The 21671-nt window shown below is 41.4% G+C and overlaps 2 protein-coding genes across 2 annotated transcripts in view; one reads left to right on the top strand and one right to left on the bottom strand.

The window, feature by feature from the left end:
- Positions 1–757: 757 nt before the first annotated feature.
- Positions 758–9508, bottom strand: LOC310869333 (GRB2-related adaptor protein 2-like). The gene is made up of 8 exons (XM_083780006.1): positions 9378–9508; positions 4827–4949; positions 4242–4333; positions 3071–3190; positions 2614–2806; positions 1771–1872; positions 1417–1536; positions 758–1255 (listed from the first exon to the last, which is right to left on the bottom strand). The coding sequence occupies exons 2-8, from the start codon at positions 4902–4904 to the stop codon at positions 1073–1075; spliced, it is 888 nt and encodes a 295-aa protein (XP_083636132.1). The 5' UTR covers positions 4905–4949; positions 9378–9508; the 3' UTR covers positions 758–1072.
- A 3246-nt stretch (positions 9509–12754) lies between these two features.
- Positions 12755–21671, top strand: part of radil2a (Ras association and DIL domains 2a) — a 32796-nt gene continuing 23879 nt past the window's right edge. The window contains exons 1-4 of the mRNA XM_083778855.1: positions 12755–13509; positions 13735–14076; positions 14230–14465; positions 16170–16498. Of these exons, the coding sequence (XP_083634981.1) occupies positions 13382–13509; positions 13735–14076; positions 14230–14465; positions 16170–16498 (1035 nt within the window). The 5' untranslated portion in view covers positions 12755–13381. The remainder of the gene's footprint in view (positions 13510–13734; positions 14077–14229; positions 14466–16169; positions 16499–21671) is intronic.

Genomic DNA, 21671 nt, shown 5'->3' on the forward strand with positions numbered 1-21671 from the left:
AGGCCATATATATAGCCTAGTTAAAATACAAATAGTTAATTCAATCAACAGTTGAATACACGGTATACTTCTATTCTATATGGGACAGGTGTGCCAGTTCTATTAAAAAGGCTGCATGCACCATATCATTGGATATGTGTGGGTGTTGGTGTCTCAGACTCAAGAAAATTCTGGAGACAAGAAGGATGTTATGTTCATTAAAGTGATTATTTCCACTGTGTTGTGTTCTATTATAGTCTGATAATAGCAATCATTGCTCTAGACTAGAGTAGACCAGGAGTGGGCAACTTGATGATGGAGAGGGCCACTATATTTCCACACTCACTCTAGAGGGTCACTAGTCCTATAATTAAATCAATAATATACCAGTATGTGGCCCCCGGCCACCAGTTGTCCATGTATGCTCTAGTCTAGGAGACGAGGGGCTGTATTTTGCGTGTCTTAAGTACCAGGTCTTATTCCCTAACTTGAGTAAACGAAAGACCTGGAGGCGTGATCAATGCTCTTTGGCCACTCAGAATAGCCAAATGGCATTGATCACACCTCCATGTCTTTAGTTTACTCAAGTTAGGGAATAAGACCTGGTACTTAAGACACGCAAAATACAGCCCATGAGTGTGTGTTTGTAACAAGTGAAATTGGAGGTTAGCAGACAAAATTGTACAAAACTATACATTTTAAGAAAATAATGGGTTGTCAACCCACCTGAAAATGTACTTTCTAAATATTAAAGGGCTGGAGAGACAAGAAGACCCCTGACCTGACTCCAAACACTATAGCAATTGTTACTATCAAAAACAACACTTACACTATACCTTTAAGATGTGAACAAGAACCAGAACCACTATGAATTGCAATATCAATCTGAACTTTAGCTTAGGCTTAGTGCACAGTCCTGGCACCTAGAAGTATGAAGTTGTTGTCAAGATGTAGCCAAACATTGGATGAGTCACTGATGGTTTTATCTTTCTGTTCATTTTACTGTGCATATATCCATGGACCCCATAGCTGATGAGAAAGTCAAAGATACACAACCGACTCATGTCGTGTGCATTCGCCCCTGGGGTGATTTTCACAGTGGCGACGTGTAATTAGCAGGAAAAAGCCCACTTTTCCCGCGCAGTCTCCCTTTCCACCATGTTGCATCTGAACGATCCAACACTTCAATGATATCACCAGAACCGAAGCCAAGTTCATCATCTTCTTCTGCTATGAAACTGTATATGGCCTTCGCCTTTATCGAGGTGGCTGCCCTCTGTGGACACATAATGCATGCACACGCATGACACAAACACATATACAACAAGCATACAATAGCTATAAGCTGATATTCATTTCCCAAATCCATTTAATCCAAAATGTGAAAACTCCCCAATCCACTACAGTGAGGTGGAATTGAAGAGGCAGCAGGCCTACCTGAGGATTAGGCATGGTCTCTGATGTTCGACGGGATACAGAGGCCGACGTGCTAACAGGGCTGCTTCTTCCTGTATGGCCGATGGTGTGGGCCCTCTCTTCTAGACCAGCTCTCTTACTCTATATAGGGAGGAAGGAATAGTATATTAACTAGACTTGTTTGTTGCAAACATTATAGACTCTATCGTTGTCGCTGCAAGCACCTAAACCAGAGCAACTCAACAGGCATACTGATTATTAGATCAGATTAAAATAAACTAGAAAGCTGCAGTGAATGAACCAAGCTGCACCCAGATAGAAACAGATAGCTTGCTAGTGTAAATCATGATGAAATAATGGGGAGTATATATGTACCAGCTGGTTGTGAGGTTGGTCTGAGGCTCTGCGCTGTGTAGCTGTTGTGGCAGAAGGCGTGTTGACATAGTTTCGCTGCTCTGGCAGACTCCCCCTTTTCAACTGAGAATGATAAAATGTGGAAATTAATGTTTTAGTACACTATGGTGTAACAAGTCAAACACCCCCACAGGAATTCTATTCCAATAGTATAACCTCTTGATGTCTGTAACCTTTATGAATTGACAAATTAACTGCATGAATGTAAACTTTAGAATGTGAAACAACAAACCGGTTATACGTCAACTTGCTCATTAAATGATAAACCATGCATTTACATCAAAAAGCCCTTGTATGGTAGTGTAGTGTATAGATGTACATATACCATACACACGATACACACTACAAGTTGCACAACACATTTCTGCATTGCAAAATATTTGTCGGGTTTTGATTTGCAGGATAAATCCTTAATTGTTGAGGGCATTTTACACAGCTATAGTTAACTAGACTAAAACATGATGTTAAAAAGTTACAAGTTTAACCAATCAAGCTTGTTTCACAGAAACTCATTCAACAATCTCAGAATTAAAGAAATATTAAATCAAACCTTGTATTATTCAAACCCATTTTAAAGCTTGGTGATCATTTACCGTATCCTTCTTAAATACATTACTGTAATTACTGTGTAATTATCCATGTAACTGTTTTGAGGAAGCTTCTCCTCCACCATCTCCTAATTAGGCTTTGAGATTAGAAATGACTGTAGCTAATAAGCAATTAGGCCATATTACAGCCTTGTTCATGAAATTTTGACCCCCACCCATCTAGTTTAATCGAGGTATACCCATACAAATTAAATACCGTTTGGAGTGTAGAGGAACACAGCATGCTGTCATGGCCTCCATCAATGAGGTAGATCTCTCTCAGTTTAGAGATGGAGGTGGACTTGTAGAATTCCACCAGTTTGTTCAGGGAGGTAAACCTCTCAGACCATAGGAAGTAGTGACCTTTGCTGTCCTTCATCACTTTGAAATGCTGCACGTCGCAGTCATGTCTGTGGGGGAGACGGCATGTTTGAGATGGCTCATTGTTTAAAACACTGTGTGACTGGAAACTTAAAATGTCCCATGTCTCCATGTTCCTCCAAAATGTTAGCTGTATCCTCGGTTGGATTGTCCCCTACTGGTCAATCTAAATATCTGTTATACTTAGTTATACTAACATAAATCAAACAAATGTTATAGATTCTCTCTCACACACACACACACACACACACACACACACACACACACACACACACGCACAGTTGCACACATACTTAACAGAAATGGAGAAATCTCCGGGAGAGCTCTGGCATCCTCGGATCACAAAACATCCCACCTCCTTGTTCATCAGAAGCTCCTCTGCAGCACCACGACTGGCATTTTCCTGGAACCAGCTACAGAGAAACATATCACGAGTTCATGACACATCTGCTGTTAATCTTCATTTATGCTTTACTTTTTTTCTTTTCCGTTTAATCGCATAGTCGAGAAGTGCAGGTTTTTATATTTAAACGTTTATTAACCACTAGCGTTATACTTCTTCCTTCCTCACACAACCGTGCAAAAGATTTGTACAATTAACTGTTGCAGCCCTAGTCATGTGGCAAATCAGTCTATAAATGAGACTTGAGTTTCTCCTTACAGATGCATAAACATCACACTCTATAGTATTTAACTGTACTTGTGAGAAAACATGCAGCTGCAAGCACACATGAACCATGCAAGGACAGACCACAGGTGTGTGCGTACTGCGTACGTGCACACACACAGACACATGCACACAATATATGCACACACACACACACACACACACACACACACACACACACACACACACACACACACACACACACACACCAGGCCCGGCGCCACTGTGGGGCAAAGGGTGTGTTTGCCCCCCTAAATCAACCTCTTTGCCCCCTTAGATCAAATAGTTACAGACAAAACAATGGTACATTTCCAGGCATTCAAGCCAACGAAATCGTGCGCCTCTGCCCTCTATAGATATGCAAATGTGGCGCATTGTCTTCATGTCCAATACCCGCCCCCATTGCCCCCTCTGTCATTTCATCCTGGCGCCGGGCCTGACACACACACACACACACACACACACACACACACACACACACACACACACACACACACACACACACACACACACACACACACACACGGCTGTCACAATTAATTGCTACATAATTGCCTAATAGCAATTATTGGAGATAATAATCATCTTAATTGTCATAATTGTTTCCAGATTGAAACATTTTAAATAAAAAAAAATTAAGCATAAAATTATTACATCTGTTGTCAGTTCTTTGTATATTATTTAACCCATTTTGGGCGGGAACCCCTTTTGGTGTTTTAAACATTGTTATATTTAGAAACTGGAGGATTTAGAAGAATTATTTTTAATTAGCCTAACCAAACAGAAAAGAAACAAACCTAGGAGTTTGCATATCTACGTAGTTCTGTGGTATGAATCCTTCCTGTCCGTGGAGCTCTGCCTTGTACCATTCCTCTTGTGAGCCCATGATCTGATAAGATAAACCACAGCGGTGACACCTTCTACCAAGCCCCATGTCTAAGCATTAAAATAAACATACTTCTATGTGTTATAATCTGCTTATAACACTGAATCATTTTCACTTTTATGCACTGATAAGTGCATAGAATAATGCTTTATAACAGTAATATCACATTATAATAATTTTACAATACAGTGTCATAGATTAATTGCCAGTCACTCACAGACATTTTCTTTTGGCCGGGATCATGCATTATAATTATAAGTATAAGTTGTAGTAATTCATAATAATAAATAAAGAATTGCAAATCTATGCAAGGCCTACATGAAACATTTCTGCCTACACCTCAAAAAATGTCTTTATAATACATAATAGACATGGGTATACATAGAACGTGTTACCAAAACATCAGTAACATTGGGGAAGGATATATATACAGGTAATAAACTGATCCACTGATAAATCAGTACAATTTTCGGAAGTGACGTTCAACCATTCTCACCTTAAGAATATCACCCTTCTTGAAGTTGAGCTCATCCTCCGCTGTTGCATTAAAATCATACATTCCTCTGGCCTCCATGGGTACAGAGTTTGGAAAACGAAGAGTTGGAATGAAGGTCCAAGGCTGTGCAAGAAGAGAGTAAAATAATTGAATGCGTATAAGAGTTGCAGTCTAGTAGTACGACCCAAACTGTCTAAAGTCTCAAAACATGTGTGGTGCGTTTCAACTTTCAACATATGGAAATATTTAGTTATTAAAAAACAACAAAACAACAACAACAACAAAACAATTCAGAAATGTGTTTATATTTGACTATTATTAATACAATATATATAGACATGGATCAATTTTACCTTTCCATATGTCTCTGTCTATGTGTAAAGCTTTGTTACTATACAGTAGATACTTGCAATACTGTATTTTGAGCCATTCTCCAAACATAAAGCATAATCCTAAAGTATGGACAATGTATTGCATTTGGCTTTGATTTCTTGGGACATGGTTCTTAGCTGTGCATTATTTCTAATCATGGTAAGAGTTGTGGTCTGACAACGCTCATTTATAGGAACTAGCTGAGAGTTGAGCTGAAGTGACACAATACAGTCAGTGATAGGACGACAGGGTTCAAGGACTTTAGAAAAAGGTTATGTTTCGGTCCGGCTGACCTCCATCAGATGAAGATTGAAGAACTGCCTAATAATATGTGACAATGTGACACAGAGGTGCTCTATATATATATATATATATACTGGATGAATGAAAGATACGGAGATGTGCAAAATAAAGAGGAAAAAATGAATAAAGGAAGTGGAAAACTATTTTTGAATCATTTTAAAATAAAGTGGGGTCACACAAGTTAACTTCCTCTCTGTTGCTACAATGAGGCCTGCAGCGATTCATTAGCCTGATCAACAACATGACTTGTGTCTATAGTAACTGTTTACTCACAGATACACAAATGTGGCCAAATTTGATTGAGGGACTGAAAATTTAATCATAGCTTCAATTTGACATATTGGTTGTTCAGTTTGACCCACCAGTTTTGGAGATATGTCAGTAATATGTCTTGCAGAGTGAGTTGAGAAAACAGGCTTGAAAGGTTCACTTCTGTGGTTTTGACATTTCAGCTCTGACACTTATTTCAGACATGCTCTAGTTATGTGAAGACTGAAGAGTCTGCCTGCATGTGCTATTAACTCATTTTGGATAAAAAAAAGCTGGATGTTGCGCGATGGCAGGAGAACGGTTGGAGATGGAGAGAGGCGGGGCGTGGTTGGTTGGGCGGTGGTGGTCAGTACGGGACTGGAAAATAATAATTCTCTACTGTATTCAAAAGTGTGTCAAGCCACTGAAAAACCCATTACACGTATAAATGCAAAAATTCAAATCCCATGCAGGCAATTATCTTTAATGTTACATTTGGCTATCTTCCCACAAACGTGATTTAACACTCAACTCTTTTCATGGTTAAGTTATGTGTATGTTATGAGTTATGAGATGTTGAGTATTACAAAAACCTCTCTCCCATAAGCTCATACTCTATCCTTTCAGTACGTCCCAACCTTGATCATTGTTAGTACAAATAACCCCCTTTTAATAGTTTCTTTGGCATTTAGCATTCAGGACAGCTATGGATGAGGAAAATTACTAGACTTCTACAGGTGTGGATGCGCAAATTCAATTACACATACAAGTCATCCTCACAGATGTCCTCACATCACCAAAAATCTGTTCATCCAGCTGTGCGTCAATATTTTTTGCTTTGTATTTCCCTGAGGAAAGAAACTATAGGCAATGCCTATTCATCCAGAATAGAAAACATCCACTCTATCTCTCCTTCATAAATCAACATAATATATACACTTATTGTCCGTAATAGGTCATGTATTAGCTTCCTGAATTAACACATGATAAAAACAACAAGAGAACTCTTTGATAAGACAGAGAGGAGTGGACCAGGATTCTGAAGGTCATCAGCGGGATTGTACATTCCACTAGCATGAATAAGCCAAATTGAATCGTTAAGCACATTCACCCTGGGGTCCCTATAGGCAATGATTTTCCAAAATTGTTACAATTTTCCAAAGTATTTAAATACTTAAAATGACATACCGTATTATATAGAACAAAACAATGAGTATAAGCATAATAGACAGTCTGATAAGCATTACTTAATTACATTGTACATACATACTGTACAGTGAAGCATGAAAGTCAATACAATAGTGTGATAACCCCCTGCTACCGTATAGATTTATTACACTATTTTGTGTGAAAATAGGAATGGTGATGATAGGTATTTTTCTTTTGTAGATCTGTTATTTTGGTGGATGACGGTTTTCATGTGATCTATGACTCAGTGTCCCCTATGGTCTTGCAGAATCATGGATTATGAATTGCCCTGTGACTGACATTTGATGTCACTCTGTCCCACTGACTTTAAAATAGTAACACCTCTCCCCTAGCCAGCGTTGGTAGATAAGAATTGTTTTGTTTCCGTTTGCCATAACACCCAGCCTCTGTGTTTTTGCCCTTGAAAGTTAGTATTCGCTCTAACAGACTGGTAAACTGCACTCAATGACGTTCTGCCCTGTCACCTGGTTCCACTAACTGATATTCATATCAGGACTATCTCTGCCCCGTGAGATATTTTCTGTATGCAATATTCAGTGACGTCTTGCATTATCTGTCCATTTGTAAACAAATATGTTTTTTTGACCTTGTTGTTCAACACATTTTCCGGTGTATTGATTACGGTATGCTATATTAACCATGTTCAATCTGAACATGGGGAGAGATCGTTGTGAAACGCTGTCCGGATGGCATGTCTTCTTCTCTCCCGAAACAATGGTGAATATATCTGATTGAACCTCCCTCTAAGTTCTGCTTGTCTGAGTTCTCTTCTTGTGTCCGTCAATTCATTCTAAGGTATTTTGGTTAACTCTGTTATACTCTGACTTTTACTCATTATAGCCTAAAAGGTTTTTACATCCATTTCTGTAAAGTTACAAGCCCTCTGCTTCTATTCTGGTAAAGAGTATTTATGGTACTTAGATTACTTTCTAAAGTATTTATTCAGTTCCGGTGTTCCGGAGCTCTCTCTAGCTCTAGCTCTCAAGCTATCGATCCTATTATATAGTTATTCATTTATGCAGTCCTTAGTCTTATCTAAGGACTAAGGTGGAAAAATACCCATCAGGTGATGTGATAAGATTTGATATGCTGTAGAGATGTTTGCAAATGTATGGTTTCGCAGCTTTCGCTACCATTAACCTCCCAAACTTTTGAATCTTTGAGACAAAAAGTCCTTGGCCCTGGCTCACTAGGATGAGCCATTCATCTGGGCAGTCAACAAAGAAAGCATGGATGCCACATCATGATGTGACACTTTGAAGTGGTGCTTACTGGCAAAGCTGATCATTTTGTATTTTATAGGGGCCAAGGCTTTGGATTGAAGATATAACATAGATAAGACGTGTATGCTACACTACACTGAAGTAATTGTGTATCAAGAAATGTGCAGTTAGCCTTTACTGCATGTCTTCCCCCCATCTCTCTCCCCATTTCCTGTCAGCCTACTGTCTGTCCCTCCATAAAAAAATATAAAATAAAGGCGAAAGCCACAAAAAAAAATAAAAAATAAAAGAAATGTGTCGTTATTATAGTTTTGAAGTACAATTAGTAGTCCACTCCAGTGGAGTAAAAGAATGAAGGTAAATCGTGTAAAAATGCAAATAAGAATACAGTATTAGAGATAGATTGGCCCCTTAGATCTCTTCCTTGACAGAAAGTCAAAAGTGACCATTTCATTTCCCAATTCAGCACAAAGACTGAAGGTGGTTGTAACAAATATTAGAATAGATTATGACATAACTAATTATTGCTAGGGACTATACGACTGGTTCTCAATAATATTAAATGTTAGGCAGATTCCATACTTTATATGAAACAATGGTTCATATTAGATCCAATAGGTCTTATACCTCTTGGATCAATCAACTGACTTCTCATTCTGCACCTTTTGACTTCTCATTCTGCACCTTTTGGTTTTACTATCAACAACAAGCACACAATTGTTTAAAATAGCTCAATTCTGAGCAGTTTGGCAAGCTTTTTCTTTTTTTTTATTCCTCTCCCATCCTAACAATAACTTTCTAAATTACTTCCCTTCCATTTAAACATGTAGCAAAGAGACAAACCAGATAATCAAACAATAAGGCGTAAAAATGTTTAATGACGTGGAAGGCAGTCGTAAACAGTTAATTAGTTTGGGAACAGCACATACTTTTGCCAGTAGCTAGCTTATTTAATTATCCACGCAAATTACTGTCAGTGATAAACAGTCTACAAATCATTGCCATTATGCAACTTTGTTTTTTTTACTTTTGGAAAAAGCAGTACACATTGGCTACTAATAGGCTACTATGCAAACAAATTAACTACACATTTACAGTAGCATGAGTGTGGAGAGAGAGAGAGAGAGAGGGAGGGAGAGAGAGAGAGAGAGAGGTTTAAAGACAGACATTATTAACAACATTATTTTCAACGTACCTGAAATTCCCAAATTGTGGGACTGAGAGTGCAGCAGCCCCATGCACGCTTGGCAGGTCAGATGGGTGACTGACTGGCACTACGGTCGTCTTCAGCGTCTGCAGTGGTTGAATGCAGATACAGAGAACTTGCTCTGCTGCTGTGAAGAGACCGCCTCTTTTCAAACTAAACACTAGGTTTCCTCATGTCTTCTCGTACGTAGCCTACACTCTTCTCACGAACCTTCTCACGTGAAAATGAGATTAGCCTAAGTACTTGATTAGCCTAAATACTTGTGTTAAGATAATCCATGCAATACGTTTGATTTTAAAAATGTTAACAGTTTAAACTCATTCAGACACTCATTATATTTTCCTTGTTTTTGTATCCTTCAAAGCTATACACATAGCCTATAGTATTTCTGAAAGCATCGCATATACGGTAATACTTTCTAATATTTGTTGTTACTGTTCAACGACGTAGAGTCTGTGGGGGCCACGGGGCCACAGCCCCCATGAAGACTCCCAGGGCCCCTTTAGGCCCCCATGAAGATTTTCGTGGACATTTTACATTTACATTACATATTTTCTGGGAATTCCGAACATTTTGGACCTCTCTGCCGGCAATCTGAGAATCCCATCGTCAAATATTCGGGAAAACAGCGCCTCCCCTGTTGTTCCTCAATTGTTGCGACTAGGCAACAGTCTGTCTTGAGACACACCGGCCGTCCAAGAGGTGTTAAAAAGTATTCAAATGCTAATCGGGTTTCTTTTGTAGTTGTTCTTGAATCGTGACCATAGACTGTAAGGTCGTGACATAATAACACTGATCAATAATTCACCAAAGAGACCTAACCCTACACAGACTAGTGAGACTACACACTGACTCGAGAAAAGACCCATATCGTCCAAAATAGGCTGATCAGTCGCTGTCTGTGTATAGGCTAATTCATTGGTAAAAGCATGCTAAATAACTAATTTTTAGACCATTTGGGAAATAAATAAATAAATCCGCGGCGGCGGCCTCGCTTCGCTCGGCCGCGACAGTCCCCCCCAACGCAATTCTGTAGCCTACCCAAAGGTAAAACGCACCCGCAGCCTATGATCTCTCTCTCTCTCTCTCTCTCCCTCCGTATCTCTCTATATCTCTCTATATCTCTCTATATCTCTCTCTCTCTCTCTCTCTCTCTCTCTCTCTCTCTCTCTCTCTCTCTCTCTCTCTCTCTCTCTCTCTCTCTCTCTCTCATAATAATAATAATATAGTCCTGAAAGTCCTCACCTTGGCTTGGACATTGGCCTATAGAAGCTGCTTTAAAAGTACCAGCGAAAACAACTTATTTGTTTCCGCGCTGCGGCGGGGGGGGGGGGGTATACAGTATCAATAGCCAACACAATTCTAAAACAGAAAACAAAAGTGGAAAACTGGACAAACCTCAGTGTCCTAAGCGACGTGTGCAGGTGTTTGATATAGTGTCTGACATGGAATCAATCAAGACAAGTAATTCTTAAAGGGAACAAAATAAATATTCCACTATAAAGAATTATTCTTATCACCTCCTTATGCTTATATGATGGTGTAGCTCTGCAGGATACTAGCCGTCTATATGGAGGTCTGTTGGCAATGTATTCTCCCAAAAGTCAGTCTGAGTCAGTCATTCAGTGTCTGGAGTGAATCTCTAGTTGTCCTGCATAATTGCATGAGGACACTGCCCAACAAAGGAACAGGTGGCCACTTTGTAATATAGTATCACCAGTCCATATAGATATTACATGGTGATACTATATTACAAAATGGCCACCTGTCCCTTGTGTGTAGCTGTAGCATACACACAAAAAGTACCACATGACAGATTCACCACCTTTAATGTCAGTTTATGTGTTGCTGCTATCCCGAGATAAGATACAATCAAATTACTTTTTTGTTTGATTAAAATAGCTGATCCTGTGATCGACTAGCCTACTAGTTCTACAAGATCACACAGCGCACACAAAGCTCACTGAAAGCTTGTAGTGCTGCTATTTTACGCGCTCGATACCGTCGCACGTTAGATCATAAATCATGTGAGATGTCAGGATACAGTTTAAGCAGTATAAGATAGACTACGACCTGAATACTGAATGTTCTCCCAACCACATGCAAGCCGCTGCTCTACAGCTGCAGGTGTTGTTTCACATCCGCCTGTAGTGTTACTTAATACCGCAACACTTCAGCAGACAGGCAGGCATTGGATTTTGTGTTTATGTGCAGTGCTTTTATACATTTAATTTAATTAGAGTTCTATTATATTTGGATACTTGCTTTGCAATATATTAAACATAGGCTATGTTTTCTCATGCAAATAAAGAATTGAAATTGAAATGTAATTGAATTTGTGTGTGTGTGCGCTTTCATATTTCAGTGCAATATTTTAGAAAAAGAGAAAGCATGATGGATGACTGTCATTAGTGTCACAAGATTGTCATTTAAGTTCATAACCACTAGATGGGGCTCTTGCAGCACCGGTGAACAAAATTGTTATTTCTGTTTACAGCAGGTCAGCAGGGGCAGGGGAGGGCTTGTTTTTATATGAAATGCAACCTTGGTATGACATCCCACTGCCATTATTTAAATGAAATAGAAACAGATTCTGTGGAATAAAAGGGTTTGTCGAGGGTTTATTTTAAGCCAGTGAGTAATATTTGGAAATCAGGATAGCCAAGGCTAGCCTATAAAGTCTGGTGAAACGAGGTTACTAGCCTATAGTATAGTAAGTTATGAACACAGTTTAAATGCAAATATGTATAAAATAAATAAATAAATGATAATACAGATTTTTTTTTAAAGTCAAACCCCAACACTGCATTTTATCAAAGCGGTGCAAAGCACTGAGGGCGCAGGTGCTCAAAGCCCACAAAAGGGCACATCTCTGCCATTTTTGGGGTGGGCTTTTTGTGATGGTCCTTCGTGCCATTTCACACCAGAAATGTAGTAGGCCTAGCCTAGGTCTACATTGGATGTCTTATGCTAATGGAGAAATATGTTCCACAATAACTTGAACCATGTCATTGGACAGTAAAATAAGCAATACATTCTGAATACCAACGTGAAAAGGGCCATGGATGTTGGGCAAGAAAATGGCACTTTGTGCCAAGGGGGCAGGTGCCCAAGGCCCTCCCGTGCGGCCGTGCATGCAGTTTATTAATCCATACATACGTAGGCCTATATAATACATAATCCAAAGTCTTCTTACCTTCTTGACCTCCTTGGTCCTCCGCGGTTTTATTTTTTTCTGAATCAAAAGTTTCATGGCATCAACAAACATCAATCAATCAACCGAACCGATCGCCCTCGGCCCCTCCCACCACCGGCCCACCATGCGCTCATGTGACGTCAGCGCAGTAGTAGCAGAGTAGCAGCAGCTTTTCGAACAGGTTGCGATCTATGGTTGCAACAAGGCATTCTCGGTCGTGTTGTGTGTGGTGGGAGGCGGACAACTGATCAAGCGCTCACAGTTAACGGGTCAAGTGTTTATTATGGAAACGGCTGTTCGGCATGGAGTTTTAGCAGTGCACACAGAAACGGGAGGAATAGTACACTTTCAGATGGATATTTACGACCAGTTCTTGCTGCGTGCTGCTGTGGATTTCATTCGGAAGAAAATATATTTGAAAGTTTAAAACGCGTCCCCTCGCCGCAACTTTTGGCTGTGCCTGTATGCATCCCTATTAAAGCGGGATACAATGTAGCCAATTTAACTAACTTTGCAACACATGTCCAAATGGTAGATGAAATGACAGTAAAATGCTCGGACCAGTGTGATTGGAAATGGACAGCTGAATCCGGATAGACCTACTTCTGGAATACAGGGTGAACTAAAAGGGTTTTAACTTCGACAACCGAGTTTCCCCTTTGAACTGGAATATCATGGAATGATGGAATATTGTAATAAGTAATTTATTTTTGCGGGGAAAACACTGCTTTTGGTGTACATTATAACTACTACACCCCCCTTAACCGGGTGGAGTAAACGAACGAACAAACAAAAAATGATTTCAGAGGAGAGAAGCAGTCATGTATCTAAACAAGCCCTGAACTTTCCTGTGGGCTTGTTGATCCGCTCTCCAAAGAAACGTCTGGCTAAGCTCGGGAGGAAACCAAGCAATGGGTCTTTACAGTAAGTAACCAATATGACAATCACTTTGAAGTCTGAATTCAATGTTTGTAATGAAATTATGCAATTGATCTCACCTCTCCCATGCTTTGTTTATATGACTTTTACGCACCTGTTAAAATGTTCTATAGCTAGCCTGTATGCTTTTTGATTGCCCAACAACAGCGCCACCAATGCCCCAATAATTTATGGTCTCTTCTACCCAATGCCCCTTGCCCTCTCTTTGAGGTCCAACAACTCAGACACCACCACACGGTCAGCAGAGAGTGTGGGTGTTCGGCAGCCAGCCAAGAACAAAATCCGCCGACACAACAACAGGCTGTCCACCGTTTTCAACCGCAGCCCAAACCTTCGGGACAATGGCCACCAGCGGCATGCCTCGGGCGGCAGCCAGAGCCTGGCAGGAGACCTCCGGGCTAGGGATGACCCAGCTGAGCTGTCCAGTCAAATGTCTGCCCCGGGCATCCTCAAGATCTTCGGCAGCGACATCTGCCAGGGGACCAACTACAAGAGCGTGCTGGCCACGCCTCGGTCCAATGCTAAGGAACTGGTCAAGGAGGCCCTAGAGCGGTGAGGATGCTGGCCCGGGGCCTTGTTGTGGGATTGACCCACAAGGGTGTAATTCAAATGTAATATTTTGCACAGCTATGAACTATACTTCTGTACTAAATAGATCATAACACCTCTCCCTCCTAAGTGAAGCTCTATACTGTTGCTGTGCAGGTACTGCCTGGAGAAGGAAGATGCCACTGACTATGTGCTCTGTGACGTGATTGGCCAGACGGCAGCCGATTTCCAGTGGAAGAGAGAGTGTTTCCGGGTCGTGGGGGACAACGAGAAGCCCCTTGTGCTGCAGTCACTTTGGAAACCTAAAGAAGGCTTCTCCAGGCGCTTTGAAATCCAGAAGAGGGCAAGCATAGAAGAGCAAAGCGCAAAGGACACAGACACAGTCACAGCAGGTATGCAGGTGTACACTACTCAGTTTTTAGTTTACAGTCCCAGAGACACTCAGATGGGATTAAATAGTGTGGTGCGTTAGCCCAGCCAGAAAATCTGCCTTTTTCTTATATGGGCTACAATAGCCTGAGAGTCTGTTTTATTTTATGCACAGGTGACACACTTATAGTGGCCATTAAGTGATCAAAGTAAAACAGGCAGAACTTAGTGACTGTAACATCTTTATAGCGGGACAATCAATGACTCACTCATGGTGTCATTGAGGGACATTTAATTCCTCATCTCTTATGGCAGGTTAAACAACCTTCATTGTCCCATCTTATCACCACTCAGAGAGTAGGGGAGATGAGATGGCATGTGAGAGGTCGACAGGAAACAAAAGCAGCAGGGGAGGGATAGAGGAGGTCATGGCGGCCCCTCTCTTATCTTTGTTTTATTGCGGCAGGGTCCCATCAGGGCCCTCTGAAGCCTGCAGTCACTGGTCAGCTCTGACCGGCTGAGGCCTGGACCTGCCAGAGTGTGTCCAACTCTCTGCTTTGTTATTCTTTTCCATCAGAGCTTACTTCCTGCATACTGGGGGGGGGGGGGGGGGACTGTGTGGTTCAATGTTGACTTTGGCACTTTGTTTGTTGTGGCTCTCATGCCTCTTTTCGGCCTTATCCTACCCCTCGCGCTACTCTGGCTACTGTCGGAGCTGCCCCGTGCTTCCACGGCTTTAGGCATAGCCCCCCCCCCCCCCCAACTGTCGCTGCGTAGCTGAACAATGTGGGAAAAACGCCCACTTCCACAGCTGATAAGGGCTTTGGAGAGCTGGGTGTGAAGCAAGGTTCTCTGAACATTCCATGGTGCTTAATGGCTACAAATGAGCTGGATAGTGTTTATGTTACGTCAGGCCGTTCAAGCGCCTGTTGATATCAGATAGAGGTGACCGCCCGCTCACTTTCCCTCCACGTTTCCTCTCCTTCCGTTGGCTGTTTGATTTGAACAGGTGCCAGACAGTGCATGCAGTGAACCATCATTGTTACAGAGCGGAGTAGTTTTAGGGGAACTGTTAATTATTTGGGGGGAAAAGGTTTTGTTATTAAACAGAACCGCTAAGAGCTGTGGCGCCCGCAGGCCAAATGGTCCAGGCGCATGCCACATAGGTTTTGGCCTGACAGCGTGTCACATGTTCGAGTCCCGTTCATGACGACCTTTGCTGCATGTCTCTCCCCTTCTCTCTCTCCCTCTTTCCTGTCAGTCTTCACTTGATACTATCAATAAAGGCAGAAAAGCCAAAAACAAATCTTAAAAAAGATTTGCTAAGAGCTTTCAGTAGGAAACAATGCATTGTTTTTAGTTTCCAACCCATTTAGGACTGAGGCCGATTCTAAAAACACCTCTAAATCCTAACCTAAGGTTTCGGAAAAACTTCAAATATTTATATAGCAGAATCAAAATGTTTACATTTTTGAATACTGTACATACTGTACAGAACCCAAATATGGGTTCCCGATCTGAGTGGGTAAAACACCAAAATTGGTTCCCGCCCAGAATGGGTATGACAAATGTATTCAGCACTGTACAGTAGTGTATGTAGGGTTTCCGCCTATTGAACACAATCATGACTTTTCAGTAAAGCCTTATTCATGCTTTACCGATATACTTTGTTGCTGAAGCACACATCAGAATTTGTGCATCTCATGACCGCGCACCTTTCTATGCAGGCATCAATGCCCAGGCACGCAAGCTCCAGAAGAGCCGCTCGAGGGTGACCTCGTTGTTTGTGGAAAGCAGCGGGGAGGACATGGAGGGACAGTGCATCTGGAGGAGTCTGAGTGAGATGGACCTGCCCACCATGGGGAAGGAGGCCAGCCGAGTCCGACAGGGCCCGCTCAGGGAAGACCCCGAGGCAGAGGCCGACAAGGAGATCCTGCGTCTGGGCATGGAGAAGGAGGAGACGGAGAGCAGCGACGACAACACCACCCAGTACTCCATCCATCCGCCTTTCGACTTCCCGTATTTCCTTTTGCTCCAAGGTTACAGCCACAGACAGGTGAGCTACAGGAACTTACTGAAATGTATTGAATTGCAGGCAATTGTTTGGTTGGGTTGGAGTTATACATTTTATGCTCCGATGCAGGATCTGTAAATCTGTTTGTTTAACAGGATTTACAAAAAGGTCAGGTCAGTTTTTGTTTTTTTTGCACCCCTGAATAGAAGCTCTAATTCAGGGCCTTATTGTGCACATGATCACTTAGCCGTTTTCTAATGCTGGTGTGATGTAGTGGATTTATTAACTTTTTCAAACTGATTTGTTCAAATAGACCATGCAATTCTTACAAAGAAATCCTCCCGTATTCTTCTGTATCTTTTGTTTATTTATTTTTGTCACTGATGTGAGCCTACTGACTCACCTTCCAGTGAGGAACCCCCACTGGGAGGTCCGCAAATCCACTATGATATGTTGGGTTTCACAAACCACAATCACTTTCCAGTCTTTACTGGATAGTGTTCACAGAAAGTATGACCTCGATAGCCCAATCTGACCGGGCATTTAAAAAGAGATGGTCAAATTGGTTGAGCTCCCACATCCATTGAGGATCTTGACTGTCTCATCTTGGCTTCACAGACAGACAAGTACACTTTGCCCCCAGCGGAGAGCATCTTACTGAACCTCTTAGGCTAAGAGCCTCAGAAGTGGAAATCCCGGTGTCAGAGAGCAGGACTATAACAGGCCAAAGGAGAAGGAAGGAGAGAGGCTTCCCCTGGGGATTACTGTCAGTGGGCTTAGCGCCAGACAGGGCTGCTCAGTAGAGTGCAGCCATAGTGGCGTGAAAAGACAGGTGATCTTCCTGTCCTCCAAAATGCTTAGGGGCCACCCTGTGGCATTTATGGGGTCAGAGAAGCACGCAGAATGGAGCTTGAGTTCCCACGCAGCAATGAGCTGTCTGTCAGCATGTCCCCATGCAAAGGATAAGGAACAATCTGTTCACTATTCAAGTCAGAGGGTGAACTGACAGCAGGGCTTGTAGTGAAAGGGGAGATAGCCCTGATTAAAGACACACAGTAGAGCAGGATAAACTGCGGAGGCGGATAAACTATACTAGAACTATTCTTAGAGCATAAACAAACTGGCTAACATACACATGGTGCAGAAGTATACTGTCATCTAGGTACATTTCCACGTGTTCAGTCTTGGAAAAGGAATGCCTCATTCTGTAAACAGCTAGCAGCCTTTCAAAAATAAAATGCCTGAACACTTATATTATTATTAATATTAATATTATGGCACTCCGGGTCACTTGTTTAGGGAGCTGTTTTTTTCCACACAAAACCAGAGATTCAGACAGTGGGCTGAGTCCACAGTCTGAATCTGAGTCCATTCCCAGGAACAGGAAACTGCTCGCTCTCTCCCTCTCGCTCTCTCCCTCTATCCCTCTCTCTCTGTTGTTTGTCCCCACATGGTTTTGGAGATTGCTGAGTATGCAGGATGCTGGGTGTTGCCACAGCATTCTGAGTACTGTGGTCAGTTTAATCTTGGCCCCTTCACACTTCCATCAATTCCATTAGTCAACCCAGAGCCAAAGAGAAAGCAAACAGCCATATGAAACAAGAGCAGTTTAATGTTTTTTTGTTTGTTTTGCTCAGACTTAATAAGTTAATCTGGGACATCTTTATAGTGGAGATTTCCGTGATGAAAAGCTGACCAAAATTTGTCTTTGTTTATGGTTCAAGTATAATTCAGTGAAACAATGTGAGCATGATTCAACCTTTTAACAATCTCAGTCTCGCTGGGCACAGGGTGTTAATAATCTATAAAGATAATAGTTTACAACTTCCTTAGCAGTGGGATCAATTCTTATATACAGTATATTTATTTGACATGGTTTAAATTTCACTACATAAAGGCTTTGGTTGTGTTGTTTCACTGCATTTAGCTCATTAGACACATTCAGTCGGTGCAGTTGCACTGTTGGATATGATGATTACCTGGACTGTCACCTGATGCTATATGACCAGTTGACCACTCTAATATGTATACATTTTGTTTTGATTGTATTGTTCCACTTTTTTTGCTTTGGCAATGTAAACATATGTTTTAAAGCACATTGAATTGGATTTTAATGCAGGATTTAAAATGTCCAAGCTGTGCATTTATTCCTTACATACCTCACAGGCCTACCAGCTTGCTTGGATGACTTGCCTGCAGAGATGATACAGTAACAGTATCATTCCTGACCAATAGCCTTAGGGTGGTGTTTATAAGGTCATGGACACACAGGGCTGTGCTGTTTCTTTTTTTTGTTATCAAATGTTTTTTATTTTAAGACAAAAATCACAATAATACACGTTAACAACATGAATGACTTAAAGAAAACAAAACACATATAAAACAACACGTAGACAACGCCCTGGTAACGTCTGTCCCAACAGCCAGGAATCTTGGTGTTGTCCTGGACAGTCAGCTCTCGTTCAAAGCTCACATCACAGCTGTCACTCGATCCTGTAGGTTCACACTCTATAACATACGACGAATTAGACCGTTCCTCACCCAGGAATCAGCCCAGCTCCTAATCCAGACAACAGTCTTGTCAAAACTCGACTATTGTAACTCCTTACTGGCCTACCAGCGTGTGCACTTAAGCCTCTCCAGCTGATCCAAAATGCAGCAGCTCGCTTGGTCTTCAACCAGCCAAAATTCTCACATGTCTCCCCCCTGCTCCGCTCCCTCCACTGGCTCCCGGTCGCTGCCCGCACAGAATACAAAACTCTGATGCTGGCATTCAAAGCAACCAAAGGTATGGCTCCCCCATATCTTGCAAGTATGATTGAACCCTACAAACCCTCCCGTGCACTCAGATCAGCCAACGCAGGGAAGCTGGAAGTACCCTCACTAAAAACGCCGGGACAACGCTCCACACGTCCCAAACTCTTCTCCCTTCTGGCTCCAAAACTGTGGAATGCACTTCCCATTGCAGTCAGAACTGCAGCATCACTCCCAATCTTCCGCCGTAGCCTGAAAACCCACCTTTTCAGACTCCATCATGGCCCATAGCACTTACCCTAACCCCTTAGATAGCATTTCTGTTGACTTAGATAGCATTTGACACAGACTTATAGCATGTTATGTAGACAGCACTATAATTGCATTGTATATAGTCATAGCACGCCATAGTACATATGTATAGCATAGTAGTAAATATGTATAGTTTATATGTATAGTGTATGTATAGTTTCATTATATAGATATTCCACTGTTACTTTCTTAGCTTACGCATGTTTCATGATAAATGCTTTCATGTGATGTATTCCCATGCTTTTGTTCTTGCTTAATGTAAGTCGCTCTGGATTAAGAGCGTCTGCTAAATGCCTAAATTGTAAATTGTACATAACAGCAAAAGCAAGGAACACAAAAACAAACAGAGATTAGAGATTAGAAACGGCCATAATTCTTTCATTTCTCAACCTTAAAAATAAATAAAAACATCTCCATAATCCGTGGGAAGTTTGCTTTCATATGCTGTATCACACCCGATTCAAGTCTTCTTCAATAAAATTCTAAGAGCGAAGACCATATACCATCGGGGCCACAGGCACAGCATTAAGCAGCAGCATTCAACTCATTCCTTCATCATGACTTGAATGAAATAAAATATAATAAACGTTATTTTACTGGTGTTTTTCAATAGAAACAAATTATTTTGAGGCATAAAGGTGACAGCATGCAGTGCAATAGGAATAATTAACCCAAATGTGACAAAGTCATGTCATGTCTTCTATGGTGCCAGCCTGAAGAAATGTAATACCACGAGTGCGCATTCCGTATGTGACATCAGCTGACTGGTAAAGAGAATAGTATGGACATGTTGATTGGGTACGTCTCAAATACTCCTTAAACACACCCATGACTAATTCAAGGCCGTTTTGCGCAATCCACGGGGTGTCGAAAGCGCTTCTTAACATGTCCAAAATTGCAATATAACATACCACACGCCCCCAGCTCATAAAACTGTAATATGATTAGTAATATTATTTGAACTGCTTAATGGAGCCCCAAATCTCAATGTTTTCCTCTTTTGCACCATGCAATCTTGCTGTAGACATTTCTAGATAAATGCTGTCTAGAAAGGTCAAAGCCCATTGGCAAAATGACAATGTATGAGGCGGTTTCCAGTGCGAAGCAACCATCATCTTTGCGGCCGTTACGCCAGCAAAGAAGACACGAATACGGGTGTTATTTAATGGCAACTGGGATACATCATTTAATAAGAATAGAGATGGGGAGGGTGTGATGTTAACTTGTAGAATAGTCGAAAGGTTAGTAGCAACCAAATTCCAAAATGTGAGGACACTCGGACACTCCCACACCATATGAAAGAATGTACCTATGGCGTTTGACGTGCAGAAAGTGCAGTTGTGATTATTTAAAATCCGCATAGCACACAATCTACGGGGGGTTAAGTATGTCCTATGAACAAAATTTAGATGAATTTGTTGATGATCAGGATTCCTAGAAGACAGGACAACATTAGACCACACTGTATCCCAGCTCCAATCTGGATCTAGATTTGGTATGTCATTCCTCCATACAGTATCGACAAGCAAGGTCCCATAACTAGATTCTAATAAATAATCATACAATACGGAAACAAAACCTCTTGACCTAACATCACAGATAAGTCTATGCAAAGGGTGCATTGCAAGGGGGGTCTGCCATGGCACCCCATATGTCCTCATGGCAGTTCTCAATTGTAAATAGAAAACAAAAGAGTTACCAGGCAAGTTAAAAATGTCACATAAATTCTGGAAAGAACGTAAACCATTAACATCAAATAAATCACCCAAAGTATGAATCCCCTTGGAACTCCATCTGGGAAAACTAATAGGACGATTGTCCAAAAGCAAACCATCATTGTTGAACACTGGGGAAAACTAATTCCATTTCAAATCAATCTTGCGCAATTTTTCAGCCGCTCTCCACACTGTTACTAACTGAGAAATGATTGGCCCAAAGCGAACTTTGCATTGGCTGTGCTGTTTCTTGAGGATGGACCTGACTGTTCTCACCCAAAAATACAATTCAACAGCAGACACTCTTGAATGATTTCCAAATAACACCCTAGTAGTAACAGCCTAATCCGATCTCAACCATTCATTGCAATTGGTGTCCAGGAACAAACACAGGAAGGGACGAACCAAAACGGAATGTTTAAAAATGCTGAATC

This window comes from Protomyctophum parallelum (genome assembly GCF_964188405.1).
Source record: "Protomyctophum parallelum genome assembly, chromosome: 13".
NCBI classification, from domain to species: Eukaryota; Metazoa; Chordata; class Actinopteri; order Myctophiformes; family Myctophidae; genus Protomyctophum; species Protomyctophum parallelum.